Here is an 18,362-nt window from a genome sequence, read left to right as displayed (position 1 = left end):
GAAACATTAGTGACCTTTGAAAAACTGTCTCCCAACAACTGTACATTGTAGGTCATACTCAAGTGTTCTTTGGTATAATCTAAACTAACCCTTTGTGTGCAGAAATTGGTGAGTTCTGTTTCATTTGACACTTACTCATCGTATACTTATTGCAATCTTATAGTCTAGGCACTAAAGAGAGTAGTAAAAAGAGGCATGGTTCCTTTCTGCTGCGTTACTCCTCCCTAGTCTGAGAAGAGCCCTAATACTTTCGACGTCTTCACTGAATACTCAAGCGTCCTACTAGCTAAAATAATGCAACCATTTTTTTTTCTGACACAATAATTAGAGATTGTGCTTTGTTTAATTAGCCTCCAGTCAGTTGCAAAACTGAAAATAACGATTGCTAAGGTGGATTTGACTTTGCCTGCCGGCCAAGCAGAGGCCAATTCCTGAATTTTATCACCTAACTCTTACACCAGCCCCTCGTAAACGTTTGGAAGAACCAGCCTTCTTTTCAATATTTCTGCTGGGTTTGTTCCCCTCAGAAAACCTGTCATTTCCTACTAACACAGTGGCCTCACTGGCTTAACATGATGGCACTGGCATATAGGAACAGAAAGAGCGGTGCCAGCTGGATAAATGTCCTAACCTGGGTTGGAGGGAGCTGCCTATTCAAGTAAAAAATCAAAGATGAAAAAGACCTGTTAAATAAGCCCGTCCCTCCTCTATTCAGTGCCAAGGCATTCCTATGGTGAGAGCTCAGACCCAGCCAGCTCTAAATGACTTTAACAAGGTGCCTTCTCACGCTTTATTTGGAAGATGGGGCTGTCCCTTTGATGTTTCTTTTTTTTCTTTTGTAAGTTTTCTAACTAGAATTTCATTTGACCGGTGTTATTTAATTTTCCTCTTACTGTTTTTGATTCAGCTACAGCACCCCAGTGAGGTAAGCTATTTTTAAAGCGTCAGTATAAATAAAGTACCTGATTGGCCCAGCCACTCCACCCTCATGGCTACATATTTTGGGCAATGTAATGTAGGGGGAAAGGACACACATGTGGACTTCAGAGGTAAACGTACCCAGTTTGGAATTATGGTTCTACTGAACTGGGGCTTATCATTGTCATTATTCCTGTTTTCAGTGACTGCCATTTAGTAAATGCTTCCTGTGTGTCAGGCATTATGGCAACCACTTTCAAAACACTGCTGCAAATTTGTGAAATTGGTACTGTCATCGTTATTTTAGAATTTAAAATTTAGTAATTAGGAGTGGAAGCACTAGAGTGAACTGGACAGCTTAAAATGCCAACACTGCGACCCTGGGCTTTCTCTTGACCTCTCTGTGGTCACTTTCTTTATCTGTAAGATGAGGATGATGGCAATGCCTGCCTCATAAACTGTTTTGAGGAATAAATGTCTTAACATGTATAAATTGATTCAATCAGAGTAAGCATTTAAATGTCATCAATACTGATAATATAGAGATAAAGTTTGCTTAAGGGCATTTCATTAGTAAGTGGCATCGTTAACCAGTAGAATATACCAGCATTGTCAGGATGCTTAACCTTTGTGCCTCAGTTTTTCTTAATGGTAAAATGGGGTTAATACCATATCTCTTGCAGAGGCACTATGAAGATTAAAATACAACGAAGTACATTAAAACTCTATTACAGGACTCAGTACATAGTTGAGGCTCAAATAGCAATATTGCTCTATATCTCTGCATCTACATCTGTAGAATATATGTGTATACGTGTACGTATTATACATAATGTATAGCTTTGTAGCCAAAGACTTACTCTTAAATGTTTTTCAAACACAGGAACTACAGAATGGCTCAAAGTATATTTTTATGAATTTACTCCCATTTAAAAGACTTGGGTTGGTTTACTGGATATTTAAAAGCAGTTTCCTTCTTAATAAAGTTTTATTTTATATTTTTAACATTTTAATAATTTTTAATATGTCATTTCTGGATTCTGTAAAATAGTTCATCAAATGTTTCAAAACTGCCTAAATGCTTCTTTCATAAATACAGATCTGCCAGAATTTCGATTTTTATATCACAGAGGGAAAAGACAGTTATAACTTAGCAGAAAGAAAGAAATGTGATGATATGTTTTTGCTGTTGTGCTTTTTTTTTTTTTTTTTTTTTTGGTGTGTGTGGGAAAGGGTGTGATGTCATCTTGTCTCCACCCCCTGTGAGTAAGCCCACGGCACAGCTAAGTGCAGCCGCCCGCCTCTGTCACTGGGAGACAGTCCACTTAAATGCAGCTCCAGGGTTGCGAGGCACCCACCAGCATCATTCCCCGTGCGAGGTGGCAAATGCAACATGCTCTCCAGCTTGGGCTGTCTACTTCTCTGTGGAAGTATTACACTAGTCCTGGGAAATGCACAGAAATTGCCAAAAGGCAAGTAGCCTGATGTTTTATGTTTTAAAAATAATATTAAGATATAGTCATTTTTAAATGTTGATTTTAAATATGATCTGCCTTACCAAACGGGGGGAATAGAGTTATTCTGCAGACAGTCAAAGCTCAAATGTGTGAAGGGGTCACTTAAACTTTTACTTTCCCTTCCTGTTACTTACTTTTCAATTACAGCTCTTGATTGCAAAAATGAAAACCAACTTATTACATTGAGCAGCTGTTCATCAGAGCTTGAACTGTATACTTTCAAACTATAGTAATTGTGTATTGAAGCATGTTATGTAAAGGGATATTTTAAGTCTGTTAAAAAGAGTCGTTTGATGTTTTTATCCTCCTCCCCAGAGACTAAATCAGTACTAGCTTAAGATTCAAAAGAAGCTAATTCTGAAACCTTGACTCTTTGGTGTGAACCTCAAACATACCTGTTGACTAGAAGGCTGAGGGAGTGCACACATCCAAAGGATGGTTGTGTGCTGCTTTGCAGACACATCCTTCCAGAGGAGTTTGGAAGAGAGCTTGATCTGTTCGACAGGACACTCCCCCTTTTCCTGGCTAAATTGCTCTCATTTTAGTGTTGGTATTTTATTTACAAATGTTATCAGAAGAAAATTAAAATTTCTAAAGTTAGACCCTAAAAACAACCCTTCAAGCCCATCAGAATCAAAACAAGAGGCTCCTACCTCTCTCCTGTCTCTGAACACAAATGTTGTATGTATTTTTGTTCCTCTGCAGAGGCACTTTTCTAAGCCAAGTCAAGGTCTGTGAAGGCTTTTTATGGTTGCAGACTGCTGTAGTCAGCAGGATTATGAAAAACAGGCTGGAATTTACCGTACGGTCATGATGGAAACATCAGAGGTATTGTCGAGCTGCAGGCTTGTAAAGAACCTAGTGTGTCTAAAGTCAGAAAGGAAGGTTGTTGGTGTCAGAATAGCCAAAGGATCATCCCTGGGTCCTCTCTCTGGGTAGTTTGCTCCAGGATTATCTTGTCCCAAGTAAAAACTGTTCTTTCCTTGGTGGGTAAAGTGAAACTTGAATCCAGCCTGTGAAGGCTGAAGCAGTTGGCTAGTTGATATTTCACATGATGATGTGAACAGCAATAGAAAAGACTAAGTAAACCTCCTTAACTCTGATCGAACAATTAAAGAAAAATAAAAAACAAACACTCTTAGATCTTTTTCTACCAAGAGTTTTGCTCCTTGATCACAATAAAACTGTGATTTAAAGAAATCAATTATGAGCCACAAGCATTCAGAGCTCGTTGTTCTTACTAACGGAGTATTAACAGCGGCATACCATTGGAGTAGAATCTGGGGTTTCTCCAGCTTAATACCTACAGATGGCTTTTATTTTACTTTTGATTTTTTATACAGTTTGATTTAGCCGTAACTTTGTTACTGCAAACTTCTGCAAAATCCCAGTGTTTTAATTAGTATGTTGCAATCACTAGACACAAATCTCTTGACAACAATTTTTCTTTATTTATAATGGCAAAGAAAAAAAACGTAGCTGTCAAAAATGGCCACAAAGCTTTTGTTGTTTATTGCACTCTAATCTGAAGTGTTTTCATTCAGATTCCTTATGTAAATTTTAAAAATATTTGTAGTTTTTGGTAATTTGGAGAAAAAAAACATTAAATTATAATAATTATAAAAGAAATGGCAAGTTTTGTTTTTAATGCTATGTTTTTTCTTTATTGTGAAAGCTGTTGAGGACCGTCACTTTTTTCAAACTGCTCAGCACATAGTTGCACTGTCTGTCCTACAATGGGTAGAGTTTGGGGTGAGAGCAGCTGATTCCTGTCAATTACTTGGGGAGTCTTTTTGGTGGGATCACAATAAGTGTTAGCAGTTTGCATATTCTCATTAAAAAAAAATAAACCCGTCCAACTTTTCAAAGCCATTGTTTCTCAAACTCATTTCACTAAGAATCTCCTTTTCCATAGAAGATCTGTAATATCTTAGCAGGGGTCTGTCTGTCACAGGACACATTAGGGAAATCCTGAGTTTAAAAATAAAAAAAAAAAAGAAAAAATGAGTCAAAGTTTTTACCTTTATTCTTCCTTCTACTTCAGAGTTGGTTAACTGCTATTTGTGATTTAAGAAGTGGTTAGAATTTTGGAGCTAGAAAAGACATTCATGATCACTTAGTCTAGTGATTCCCAGACCTTTGGATTTATGGACCAACACAAATACACAAATACTTTAATATCAGGGTTCTATTACAGAAGGCATACTTGAATTTTTCTATGTGAGGATGCTCAAAGGAAACAGGGGAGAATGCCCAGTGTTTATAAAAGTAAACCATTTTAACAGATTTATAAAATAAATAAATTTACCTTCATAAGTAAGTCTATTATTATTTTTCTCATTTTCCACAGACTAATGAAAAATCTATCACAGGCCAGTATTTGGAAACCACTGACCTAACATAACCATTTATTTTTCAAATGCAGATACCCCAGTGCATGGCAGATTTAGTCACTTTCCCATGTTAATGTGGAGCCAGGAATTGAAACCTCACTTCTCATTCAAAATCCATGTTCTAACCTGCTTCTTGCCAGATAGGCAGGCTGCCCTGACCCCAACCTTAGGAATGACATCCTGCAGTGTACATGTGAATGCTACCACCCACATTTTTATGTATGTATGATATACATACATATATGGTTATTTATATGAAGTCAGTTGTTACATGTAGTATACCTATTTGCATACCTAGCCACATACTTTGTTATAAAAGTAAGTTATTAGAAGATTCTTGCTTACTTTTTAAAAGCTTGGAGACTATTACTAATAGACATTTTCTCTTCCCCACCACTTAGAAAACTTAGCCTCAGTTTTCTCGTTTGTAACATGGGACTAATGATAACTATCTCAGAGTGTTTCAGGATTAAATGAGATAAGAGATGCAAAACCTTTAGCAATAAGTCGGAGGCATAACAGATTTTCAATAAGTCCTTATTAGGTCATAGAAAAGGGGATCAACATTGAAAAATATACACACCAAATACCACATGATCTTGTATTCAAAATGTAAGACAAATCTCTTGTGAGGTAGGACGTGAGGTGGTGTGATCTTGGCAGAAAGATGGGATGAAGGACTGCAGCATTGTTCTACATGGCAACAAGGGAAGGCTTCTATGGCATTCTAGCTTGACCATTGTCTGCCATATGGCCAACATTACCCTGTGGAAAGCTGCACCTTTGCTTTAAGATCAGCTTTTCCATGGGGATTTGTAAGATGTCAGAGACCCTCCAGATGAGATCCTGTTAAGCTTGTTTTTCAGGAGGTGAATTAGACCATACTAGAGAAGAATTCTCACATTGTTTTATACCTTTGGAAGCCCCTGTACTCCAGCTACCTCTCAGAATCTTTATTCTTGGCACCATTGAGCTTTATTCTTTTCCTGGCAAACAGGTTAAAATAAAAACCAGTGAGAACAATATGTAATGAAAGGAGCCAACAAAATCTTGTAATTGGACAGCAGGGCCTTGACATACCTTTGTGTGGAAGCTCCAGTATACAGAAGATTGTAATTAGCCCAAAGGCAAAGGCTGTGACTTTTAGGCAAGTGTGAGAAATACCACAGAGGAACATCCAAGACGCAAGTGTAATCAGATGGCCAGAAGACATGGGGATCTTAGGTGTGACTCTTGGGTTATGGCAGATGGAAGAGGCAGCTGGCTCTTTTCTTTGGGTTCTTACCTAACAGGGTAGAAATCTCTGACTTTAGGAACAAAACACACAGAGCAGATGATAACCATAATAGTAACTGCCATCGCTATTGATAATGATTACCATTATTATTATCATATATAATATTCTTTGAGCATATCCTACATGTGGTAATTTAGTGCTTCATATTTTTAGTGTGGAAAATCTAATTAAATTCTTGAAACTCCCCCATTGTCTTTGTCTGTTTTGTGCTTCTGTGACAAAATACCTGAGACTAGGTAATTTTCAAAGAACAGAAATTTATTTCTCACAGTTCTGAAAGCTGAAAAGTCTAAGATCAAGGTGCTGGCATCTGGTGAGGGCCTTCTTGCTGCATCCTCAAATTGTAGAAGGCAGAAAGGCAAGAGAAGGATAAACTTCCTCCATAAGCTTTTTATAAGTGTACCTAATCCCATTCACAGGGAAGTCCTCATGGCCTAATTGCCTCTTAAAGGCTTCAGCTCCTAATACTAGTGCACTGGCAACACCTGAATTTTGGAGGGAACACATTCAAACTGTAGTATTTATGAAGCAGGTAAACCTGTTATTCCCATTTGACAGAACATAAAATTGTGTCTTGGAGTATTAATTTACTCCCAGTCACACAGCTAGAAAGTGGCAAAAGACTATACCTTTAATTTTGATGGAATATTACTTCCCTGATCTATGTAAAGATACATTAATTTGTTCAAGTAGCAAATTGTATTGGATGTATACACAGAGCACTGAGGCTGGAAGGACAAAGCTTGGCACTTGTCTTCAGGGAGCTGATCAGTTTGTGGAGGAGATAAGAGAGTGGTGTAGAAGGGGATAATTACAATCGAGTGGGGTCATCCTTCAATGGGTGAAGCACAAACATTTTGAGAACACGAAGGATCCAATCCAGACAGGAGGTATGAAGAATTATGAGAGAATAAGAAACCCATATAGAGTCCTGGAGTATAAACACAAGTCAGGACAAGGAGAAGCATGGATGAGAAGTGAGAGGCCTTCTCAACAAAGGTAGCTGCTGGGCCGGAGCCCAGGCAACTCCAGGGGACAAAGCTCAGTGAGTGCTAAAGTACTGAGAGGGAAGCCTAGACAGAAATCCATACAAGCTGCAACCGTGCTTTCCTTGTCTCTATCTGGCCTGACTCCTCATGATTGATTACAAAGAGGAAATAAAATGTGGTCTTTGGAGAGGAGGATTTTACATCTTGCTCTGTCAACTTTCCAGCTGCTCACCTGGAGCCTGGCTCTCACTCTCCATGGAGCCCTTCCAACCTCGCTTTGACAAAACAGGAATGTGTCACTCCAGCAGTTCCGTCCATTTCTCCAAAGGGTGGTTGATGCTTATGGGAGGCTGCAGAGGATCCTTTCCATCTTAGGTTATGGAACATAGGATCCTGGTGAGAAGTGCAAAGCTTACTTGGTGTGGTTCTGCTTTTATTTGAGGAACATATATTTATGTATTTCTGGGACTGTATTAAAGAGTACATTAGAAAAAAATGGTTCTGCTGCTAAAAAAAGATTAAAAAACCATGAAGCAGGAAAATTATTTTAGCATCTTTTACAGCTCTAAAGTTTCTTGATAGTTTTATTGATGTGTTTGTCTATCAATTATTAAAGATTAGTAGTCCTTTATAATTCTTAAAACTATGATAATAACCATCATGTTGTATATCGATGATTTTTAATGCTGTGTTTATGTAAATTATCTCATTTTATCTTCACACTTGTGAAATATACATTATTATTATTTTTCCATTTCACAGATAAAGAACTTAAAGAGTGTGTTAGCTGTTGCTGCATAAAAAATTTCCACAATAATCTTTAATTATTAATAATCATTAATGATCAATATTCAACACATCAAATACAGATCATTAAGCATCTGCTAGGTAAACTGAATGAGATACAGCCCCTCCTATAAAAGAACCTTATATTACAAAGGTAAAAATTAACCAAATATAATTTGTTCTGATGCTAAATTTTGGAAGCCAAGGCTTAAAAAATAAAGTTTTCTTATATTAATTATACATTTACTGGTTTAGTGTAGTTTTATAGACTGCTATTTTGGGCTATGAGATATTCTTAAGAATTTGAGTATCTTCCCCTGTCTGTCTTCAAGAAAGTGGGGGTACAAGAGAACACTTGAAATAGAAGAATTCATCAATACAATATTATAGGAAAGACAGTTAAAATGTTTTGTAAGTTTATGTGAGTTTACAGAAAGCTTTTTAAGGACATAAGTGAGGTGTTTAATGAAAGAAGTCCCATTCAGGAGATGGGACCAATCATTCTATCTGGACCACCACCCTCAGAAAAATTTTCCCTTTGCTGTTCCCCAACTGAAATTTATAAAAGTAGGTAAAAACAACAGAATATTAAAGGTAAATAGATGAATTAATAAAAGTGATCTCAGAATAGACATAAAATTAATAAATTGGCTACTCTAATGTGATTATCTAGATTATCTAGAGAGATTACTAGTCAAATAAAAGCACATTTGTTAAAATGACCCTGAAAAAGCAAAAATAAATAGTATCAGCTAAAGAAGAAACATGCTAAACAAAATATAGAAAAATAATAATTGATATATATATATTCTGTTAAAATAACATTTAAAAAGATGATAGTTATATTGCTATGTATCAGGCATGGTATTTAGTGCAAAGTGCTTATAAACATGAAATATATATTATTATTATTGTTGTTGTATCAATTTCACATGTAAGAATTAAGCTTAAAGAGTGTATTAGTGTAATCCCAGCACTTTGGGAGGCCAAGCCAAGAAGTTCACTTGAGGTCAAGAGTTCGAGACCAGCCTAGTCAACATGATGAAACCCCATCTCCACTAAAAATACAAAAATTAGCCAGATGTGGTGGCAGCTGCCTATAATTCCAGCTACTCAGAAGTCTAAGGTGTGAGAATTGCTTAAACCCAGGAGGCAGAGGTTGCAGTGAGTTGAGATTGTGCCACTGCACTCCAACCTGAGCAACAGAGCAAGACTCTGTCTCAAAAAAAAAAAAAAAGAGAGAGAGAGAGTAAGTTAGTTATCTTTTTCTTATAACAAATGTCCACAAAATTATCAGCTTAAAATAGTACACATGTATAATTTCACAGTTGCTGCAAGTTAGGAGTCTGAGCCTGGTTTAGCTGGGCAGACTCTCCTCTCCTCCAGCATGTCTTACAAGGCCACAGTGGCGGTATTGGCCAGAGGTGAGACTGGCCAGCACTTTGGGAGGCCAAGCCAAGAAGTTCACTTGAGGTCAAGAGTTCGAGACCAGCCTAGTCAACATGATGAAACCCCATCTCCACTAAAAATACAAAAATTAGCCAGATGTGGTGGCAGCTGCCTATAATTCCAGGGAGGAATGACTTTAGATGACTGAAGGTTTGCATAGGGAAGGATTCACTTCTGAGCTCACATGATTGTTAGCAGAATTCAATTCCTTGAGAATCATTGGTCAAAGGGCCTTACTTTCTCACTGGCTATTGGCCTGAGGTTGCCACAGGTCTTTGCCACATAGGCCTTTCTATTATGGCCACTTGCTTCATCAAAATGTACAAGCCCAGAAGAGTCTGCAGGCAAGATGGAGGTCACAACCTTATGTACCCTAATCACAGAAGTGACAACCCATCACTTCTACCATATTCTATTGGTTAGAAGCAATTCACAGGTTTCACACAAGTTGATTGAACACCTTAAATTATGTAAGAGTCTATCCACCACAAAGTACTCAATGGCTGCTAGCGAGTGATATGGTGAAACTATGAGCATGGGAAATCTAATGTCGGAGAATATACTGGTTTGAGCATTAAAACTCCATCAACTTCCTAGAGAATTAAGCGTTTTCTGGCAGATGCCAACATCGGCAAACTGCTAATTTGTCTCTCTCGATGGTTGAAGTTAATTATAAGAAATCTCTGAGAATTGAAATAAATATCTTAAGAGTGCACAAGTAAATACTGAATGCCCAATGTAGACCTTGTTTTCTGTATGCAAGAGCCCAGTCAATGCCCAGATTCCTTTGCTGGTTTCCTGTGTGCTCCATCAAGTGTGGCTGATATCAGGTAGAGAGGTACACAGAATTCCCTCAGAATAGAAAAACTGCTTTTATTCCTGCCACCATCTCTTTAAGGAAAAGAGAAAAAGTAAGAAAAAAATAAACACATTAAGTAATTAACACCTATGAACTTGATGATACAGTCCTGATAAAAATGTGCTTTCCTGAAACTTGAGTGGAGTAGCTTTTAGAGTAAATGGAGGAGTCACTGTAAGGTCTCATTAAACTTGTGTGTGGAGAAAGAAAATATGCTTTTATCAGTGGATGTGATAGAAGCAACCAGAAAAACCAAAGGAGTTTCTCTCAGATCCTGCTGAGTGTTAATAAAATAATTCTTCCATATGCTCTTGGGAAACAAAATTTAGGTTGTACACAATAAATACTCTAAACAGGATACTCAGAATCTCATAGAATGTTTAATACTAGATACACTGTGGGTCTCTTCTCTAGCCTACAGTCTTCTCTTGTGCTGGGAAGCTCCCAAAGTCCCAGGAGGAACGTGGCAGGAAAGGCTGGTTTCAAGGGCTCAGACTACTTTGACTAAGTTCTGTAGACACCAAGACGGCTTCAGTACTTACTCTACTCCTTAGAATGTTAGCTTGGGTTTCCCACTAAAAGCCTTCCATGGCGAGACTATTATAGTGTATTGTAGGTTTCCCTCATCTTCTAAAGACATGACATATGTTCCCAGTGATTTTGATGAACATTTGGAAGCTTAGAGCTGGTCTAAGGTTTAAGGCCCTTTCAGTACACATGCTATGAAGTCAGCTAATGTTCCTTCTTGTGGAATCCTGCAAAAGGAGCTAGAAGATGTGACATTTTCACAGAAGACTTGTTGTCATTCTCCAGTCAAGGATCATACTTTGAAAGCCCACCCATTAGAAAACCAGGGCAAATTCACCCACTTCAAGCATCTTCTGGTCAAACTAGAAATTCATTTTAGAGAAAATTGAGGCCTAATTCACATCTCACCTAGGACATAGAAATTCAATGTTTTCTTCATTTAATAAGTTTATGACTGTATGTACTATAATGTATATCCCAATATATACTATAGCCATATATACATATATTTGCATTTTAGGTTTTGGGGTACATGTAAAGAACATGCAGGACTGTTGCATAGGTACACACGTGGCAGTGTGATTTGCTGCCTTCTTCCCCATCACCTATATCTGGCATTTCTCCCCATGTTGTCTCTCCCCAACTTCCCATCCCCCGCTGTCCCTCCCCTATTTCCCCCCCACAGACGCCAGTGTGTGATGCTCCCCTCCCTGTGTTCATGTGTTCTCACTGTTCAACACCCACCTATGAGTGAGAACATGTAGCCCAATATATTTAATCCTAGATGCACATGAGAATAATGAAGTTTTCAAAAATATCAGTAATGCTCTGCCTCCCCATCAAATTTATTTTAAATTGATCTATGGTGCGATGCTTTTTTAATTCCTCAGGTAATACTAATATGGCCAAGGTTAAGAACTACTGGTTTAGAGCTTTTTGACAATTCGTATTTGTAAGTGCTTGATAAATAAATCTTTCTTGATAGTACAGAGTAAAATTTAAAAGTTGCAAATACATTTCTCTACTACTTAAGTTTTGATTTCTGTAAATTTAAAAGTGATTTTTATTTTTATGCTGCTTTGTTCCTGGATTTTTAAACATTGAAAAAGTTTTCAGACTTCCTCCTGAAGCTATATAAAACAAGTAAATGTTTTAAACTGAGAGGAACCTTCGTTTTCAGGGTTAGAACATAACTGCTACTCTCAGAAGCCAGATCTGAGAAGCTGTGACTGTAATTTTTAAGACTGGACTTACACTGATTCATTTGTCATTCAATTAATATTTTAAATCATCATATTAGGATTACAAAGATGAATAAGACATTTCCTGCATTTAACGGGTTTGAAATTGGTTCTATTTAAAAACATTTGGCCACACAAAGTCATTTTCTTTTATATGAAACTGTTGGCGTGCTAATTCTTTATCCTCATGTCACAACAAAATTCGCAGAAGCTAAGCCATCCCACTGTGTTGCCATGTACTGGCTTTGAGTGATATACATAAGAAGAAGAAAAATGAATTCAAATATAATCCATTAAGAAAAACAAAGCACCTCATGATTTCAGTGCAAAATACAGGAGTTAAGCAAATGTGCATTGAATTTCCATACTCAGAAAGTACAGGTTATGTAAATTATATTGAAAATGATTTCTTTAATTGTGCACATTACCACATACCAGCTCATTTTTGTGCTTTATGTTAAGGATAATTTTTCAGCACGTAGCATGTTTTATAATCTGAAATGTCTTTAAAATGTGTTCCACTGTTCTCTAATGTAGCGAAAGTTCTCTTTTCTGAGTAGCGGTGAATAAAACCTTGCTAAGACTTTGAACAGGGGCACTTTGCTTACAATGTGATGCCAAAGTGGAGTTTCAGATATCCTTTCTCATTAAATACAATTCTTTGATTTTTTTTCCATTCTGTTAGCTGATAAGAAACCATTCTGGTTTTCCCAGGGTCCTCCTGAGAGGCCACTTTGCACACGTGTGTGGGTGTGCAAGACCTAACAGGCCTTCCTTCTCTGAGAGCAGCGGATTCTGTCATTTAAGGAGGGGCTTGGAGTGTCTGCCAAAGTCATGCTGGCAGGGAGCTCTGGAATTCAGTTCTGTTCCAGCTATGTCGGCAGAAGATGCAGGACAATTTCCTTCTCCTTTCACTTTCCCAGATGAAGTTAAGACACTCTGGCCAGTTAGTTTAGAGCAAGGTATCAGATGACCAGGAAGACAGTCCTTCCGTTCCTCTCCAGGTCCATCCTCTGTAAACTTCCCCAAGGATCCTACTGTCACAGAATGCTTCCCTAACTCTTCCTTTTTACAAGAATTAAAAGGAAAATGATGCTGGGCATGCTCTCCCATATCAGGTTTATCTAATCTGTAGCTTTATTATGAACTGGAAAGATAAATACTGAAAATTTGCAACATGGGGTAGTGGATAAAGTGCAAGAGTACACAGAAGACTGAATAAGTTATTATGTTGGTACAAAAGTGATTGTAGTTTTTGCCATTGCTTTTAATGGCAAAAATCACAATTAATTTTGCACCAATGTAATGCTTCACCTTTTTGAACATCAGTCAGGGTTTTTTTTTCTCTCTAAGAAAGGGAAATAATAAAAATATCAGTCCTTTTTTTAGCTTTCATTAACAAGCAATATTAGGGTGGCATTGATGGATTTTTTTATAGTAACTTTCTTAACCAAAGTAAACTTGTGAAGACCTGGTACATTTTTAAAACTCTCTGTTGATAGTGTTTTCCTCTGTGTCCCCACCCAAATCTTGTCTTGAATTGTAATCCCTATAATCCCATATGTCGAGGGTGGAACTTGGTGAGAGGTGAATGGATATGGGGATGGTTTCCCCCATGCTGTTCTTGTGATAGTGAGTTCTCATGAGAGATGATGGTTTTATAAATGCTAGCTTTTCCTGCACCCTCACCTGTTCTCCCTCTTTCCTGCTGCCATGTAAGACGTGCCTGTTTCCCCTTCTGCCATGATTGTAAGTTTCCTGAGGCCTCCCCAGCCATGCAGAAGTGTGAGTCAATTAAACCACTTTGCTTTATAAACTTTCCAGCCTTGGGTATTTCCTTACAGTAGTGTGAAAATGGACTAATACATTTGCCTTGTCAGTGATGGAAAGATCTAGTCATTCCAGCAGGCTGGACACTGGTGCTGAGCAGAAAGAACACTCTTGCTGGGTGTCAAAGGCTACAGTGTCTGAGCCTGTGGTGCGGCATCTGCATAGTGAAACAGGATGTGCAGACAGGAGCTGGGACACCAGGAGTGTTTTCAACAGAATTCTTGCCATGAGCATCCTACTCCTGTTCCCACATCCAGCTCTCCCTGAAGGAATCTGGAATATCCTGCTCAGAGCATATTTGTTCTTTTACAGTGAAACATCTGAAAGTACAAGTTGTGGTCCTTGGTCATTTTCTTCTCCACCTGTCCTTGGGATACAGTTCCATCTGACTTGACCTTCTCCTGGATGCCTGCTGCAGTCTGGTCAGTCTGCAGATACTGGATTAGTTTGATGGAGTGATTCTTTTTCCACCCTCTCTCTTTTTGTTTCTAATCCTTCCCTTTCCCAAACTTTCAGCCTCCTTCTCATGCCCCTCCTCTTTCTTCCTTCTCTCAACACCATGAGAGTCCTCAGAGCCTTCTCCTGGCTTCCACCCCCAGCCACTCCTGCTGACCACTTTGGCCTATGTCCTTGCCTCACAGCTGACTCCTCATCTGTTTGGATGCCGCAGGAATTATCCTTTGGAAGACAATGCACACTTTTCTTTTTCCAAGGCAAAAGTGTTTTTTCTATGTCATGCAAAGTATTCCACTTGGTTGAAAAATATTATTGCTTCCTATTCATTTATCTTGGCATCAGCAATCTTGAAAAAGCACATGTTTACATTCATTTATCAGTTCTGTGTAAATCAGATTAGACAAACCATAACTGTATATTCACACCATAGCATTCCTAAACGGCTTTGGATATAACATAAGTCACTGTGTCCCTTGAAGAGTGGCCACAACATATGCACAATAGCAGTCAGATATTATAGTGTTCTTTTATAAAGCTGGCTTTCAATTTATTCTGGATGTTTGTTCTATTGTAGTTGGAGTTTGTTATTTTGTAGAACTTGCAGAGAATTCTGCTGTTTTCCAGTGGATCATTGAGTTGGATCTTGAGTTCAAATGCCGTATTTTTCTTCATTTGACTTGGAACCAGTATTTCCATGACACTGAGTTTTTGCGTAAAGTGTACCCAAGAAGTGGTGATCCTGTAATTGGCAACTAGATCACAGTTGCAGGCATTTACCATTTCAACATATAAACCTCTTTCTTGGACCTCCATTTCTCTAGCTGGCTGTCTTCTTTGCTATACTCAGAGGATGACTTCCAAATTTTCCTCTCACTCTTTCTTTACAACCCCATTCTTTCCCACTTGTGTGTCTTCTCAAGTTCTAATTCTTGTGTTGGAAGACCCTCATCATCTCTGCTATCGTAATTTTATATGTTCTATTGGCTTTTAGATCTTTAAACCATAGCCCATATTAATAGTGAATACTGGAAAAAATGTATTTAAGTGAGCTTTCAAATCCAGGTGTGTATGTGTTTGCACATGTGTGTGCCATGTTGGATTGTTGTGCTGGTTCTTCTTGTGATACAAATAAAAAACAAATAAGAAATAGATGAAAGTCCTACAAACCGACTCAATTTGGTGTGACACACGACAAATTTTTGATTGATTGATATATTGGAAGTACCATAGTTTAGGGTTTTGTTCTAATGTGTGACAATCTAATTGCAAAATTCTTTATAGATAGTATTTCAGCAAGACAAATTATTTTTAAAATTATCCTGTTTTGTGAACAACTCACATTTTAAATATTGATATTACAACTGAGTTACCAGAATAAGAAATACTACTGGATTACTTAGAGAATTAACAATATTTCTTAGTACAAGTCAGTCAAAATTCCTTCTCCACATGTTCTTGGCAATAAATCCCATTTTTCACAAATTTTCAAAAACGTGTCAGTGCCTTTTCAAATATTCTCAGGTGCCTTTCTCAGTTGTTTACAAGAAACATGCATTGAGTCTTATAAGCCCATAAATTCGTCAGCTGAATTGCATTATATAACACTTGTTCTTAATTGGCCATTCAATCCAAGCATCTGTTTTCACTTATGTCAGAAAATTAAGACAAGTGTTACTGTGGTGTTTTCCAAAGTCGTCATAACCCATGCTCAGATGCCATCTGTAAGGTTTCTGTGGTGTCCCAGAAACATCCATTTCAAACATTCCTTTTCATGGCTGGAGGCTCATAGGCCACAAAGGGACTACAGATGTTAACACTAAATAAATTTCCTGTGAATTATCAAATTGTTTAAAAGCCATTGAAGGATAAGCACTAGCAGTGTAAAGGTCCTTTCGGGGTATCTCTTTCCAGTGACTTTCTTATTTTGTGAGAGTGATTCTTTCTTTTAAAAAATGGGAAGAAACATTTACCTCTGTTTGTCAGCTCTGAATCTAAAGTCTCTCTCCCACCTGCCCATTTTCCTTTATGATACTTGCATCCTACATCTATAAGTTCTGGCTGTGGAAGGTAATTAGATGGAAATAAATCTTATGACTTGACTTTGTTTTATTGAAATATGTCTATTTAACAAACCTGGAGATAATGACTCTCACAGTATATGGAGAAGCAAAGAATCGCTGATTGCAGTGGTCTTTCAGTTTGAGCAAGCGTCAGAATCTCCTAGAGGGCTTGATAAACTCAGAACACCAACCCCCATCCCCAGAGTTTCTGATTCAGCAGATTGGAGGTGGGGTGGTTTGGAGAATTTGCATTTCTCACAATTTCCCAGATGGTATTAACACTGCTGGTCCTGGGATCACATTTTGGAAACCACTGACTTAGTGATCTGCTAAGTATGCAGAGTCCTGCCTCCCCTAACCCCCACCTTTCACTCCCCTGACACTTACTATACCCACTTCAGATTCTGATTCAGTTATTCTGGTAATCTGTTAAACAGCTAACGCTGATGATTCTGATGAGGTTAACCATGCATTGATAAATAATGCTGATCTCTGTATATCATCAGTACCAAATCCACTTTGAGGAAAGTGGATAACATAAACTTAGCTAACATACTTAGTTCTAGAAATTTGGAGGATCTGTTCTTTCTGTTGTTGAGTAGATGACACATGTCTGTAGAAAAAAATTAGCTTGATATAGTGAGACCCTCTAGTTCTTGAGACGAACTTGCTGACTGCCTTTTATACTTGGAAACTATTTTTTACCATAGCTATCTGGAGCCCTGGGCAGCACTCACTTAATGTAACCTTGTTTGGTGGTGAGTAATGTTTAAAACTGCAGCTGAAAGGTTTTGGTGACATTATGAGCTATTAGTGGGAGTCATTCCACTTGTGTATATATATATTAGAGTTAATACCTAGCATTAGCCAGAGGCATGTGTTAAGTGTAACCCAGATTCAAGAAAACTCACTGTAAAGTATGGACAGTTTACAGTCAATGAAGAAAAACACAATTGTGACACTAAAGATGAATTTGATGCTTTGCGTGAATGTTTTCTGTCATTTTGTCTTAGAGTGTTAGCCAGTCCTTCAGCTAGTGTTGGACATCAGCCTATTGTCGAGCATTAGCTATGACATTTGCACTTGGCAGCCAGCTGGAAACATTGTATGTGTAGCTCACAGGTTGGAGTTTCTTTTCTTAATCTCAGGGGAGCCATAAAACCCTGGAAGTTGCATGTAGAATAGTACACTTTTGGGTCTGTGCATTTTCAGGAGTGTTGGTCTTTGGATATTGAGCTTCTTAAAGAAGTCTAAGAGCCAATAAAAGTTAAGAGATGTCTAGACGGATGCCTTTTTCTAAACAAGAATTAGGATGGGTCAAGTGAAAGGCTGGAAGAATTACAACTATCTGCATAGATTATGCAAAGAGAGCCTTGAGATGGTCCATGAAAAATCTCATACTTTGTAACTCAGATGTGAGCACATGGTTTATTTTATGTAATTTCTCTTGATGTGGTGCAAAAAAATTTAAGTATGGTAGTATCCAAGGTGGCTCTCAAATATTCTTACCTACTGTTATTCATGTTCTTAAATAGTCCCCTTGCACAATGAATCAAGGCTGGGCTGTGCATTCATTAAATATTGAAGAAGTGAAGTGAAAATATGTACCTTTCAGAAGCTAAGTCATAAAGGGCATTGCAGTTTACACCTGGTTCATTTTCTTGGATCACCCAATCGGAAGAAAACCAGCTGACAGGTCATGAAACACTCAAGAGGTCCACATGGTGAAACACTTAGAATTCCTTCCTATATCCAGCATAAATTTGCCAGCCATGGGAGTGAGCCATCTTAGAAGCACATCTTCCAGCCCCAGTCAAGCCTTCAGATGATGGCAATTTTGGCCAACATCTTAACTGCAACCTCAAGAGAGATTCTGAGCCAGGACTGCCCAGCTCAGCTCCTCCCAAGCACCTGATCCACAGAAACTGTGTGGATGATGAATGCTTATTGTTGTTTAAGCCACTGAGCTTTGGGTTAATTTGTTATATGGCAATAGATAATTAATGTAGGGAGCACATGTGATGACTTTTTACTTTAAA

The 18,362-nt window shown here is 38.0% G+C and overlaps 1 protein-coding gene across 33 annotated transcripts in view; it reads left to right on the top strand.

The window, feature by feature from the left end:
* The first annotated feature begins 2,223 nt into the window (after positions 1–2,223).
* ABI3BP (ABI family member 3 binding protein) overlaps positions 2,224–18,362 on the top strand; it is a 263,790-nt gene continuing 247,651 nt past the window's right edge. For all 33 annotated transcript variants that reach the window (XM_035274239.3, XM_054246102.2, XM_078352229.1 and 30 more), the window contains exon 1: positions 2,224–2,390. In XM_035274239.3, the coding sequence (XP_035130130.3) occupies positions 2,312–2,390 (79 nt within the window). In that variant the 5' untranslated portion in view covers positions 2,224–2,311. The remainder of the gene's footprint in view (positions 2,391–18,362) is intronic.

The sequence above is a fragment of the Callithrix jacchus genome, chromosome 15 (genome assembly GCF_049354715.1).
Source record: "Callithrix jacchus isolate 240 chromosome 15, calJac240_pri, whole genome shotgun sequence".
NCBI lineage: Eukaryota > Metazoa > Chordata > Mammalia > Primates > Cebidae > Callithrix > Callithrix jacchus.
Note: the sequence above shows the minus strand (reverse complement) of the source record. Positions and strands in the feature narration are given on the sequence as shown.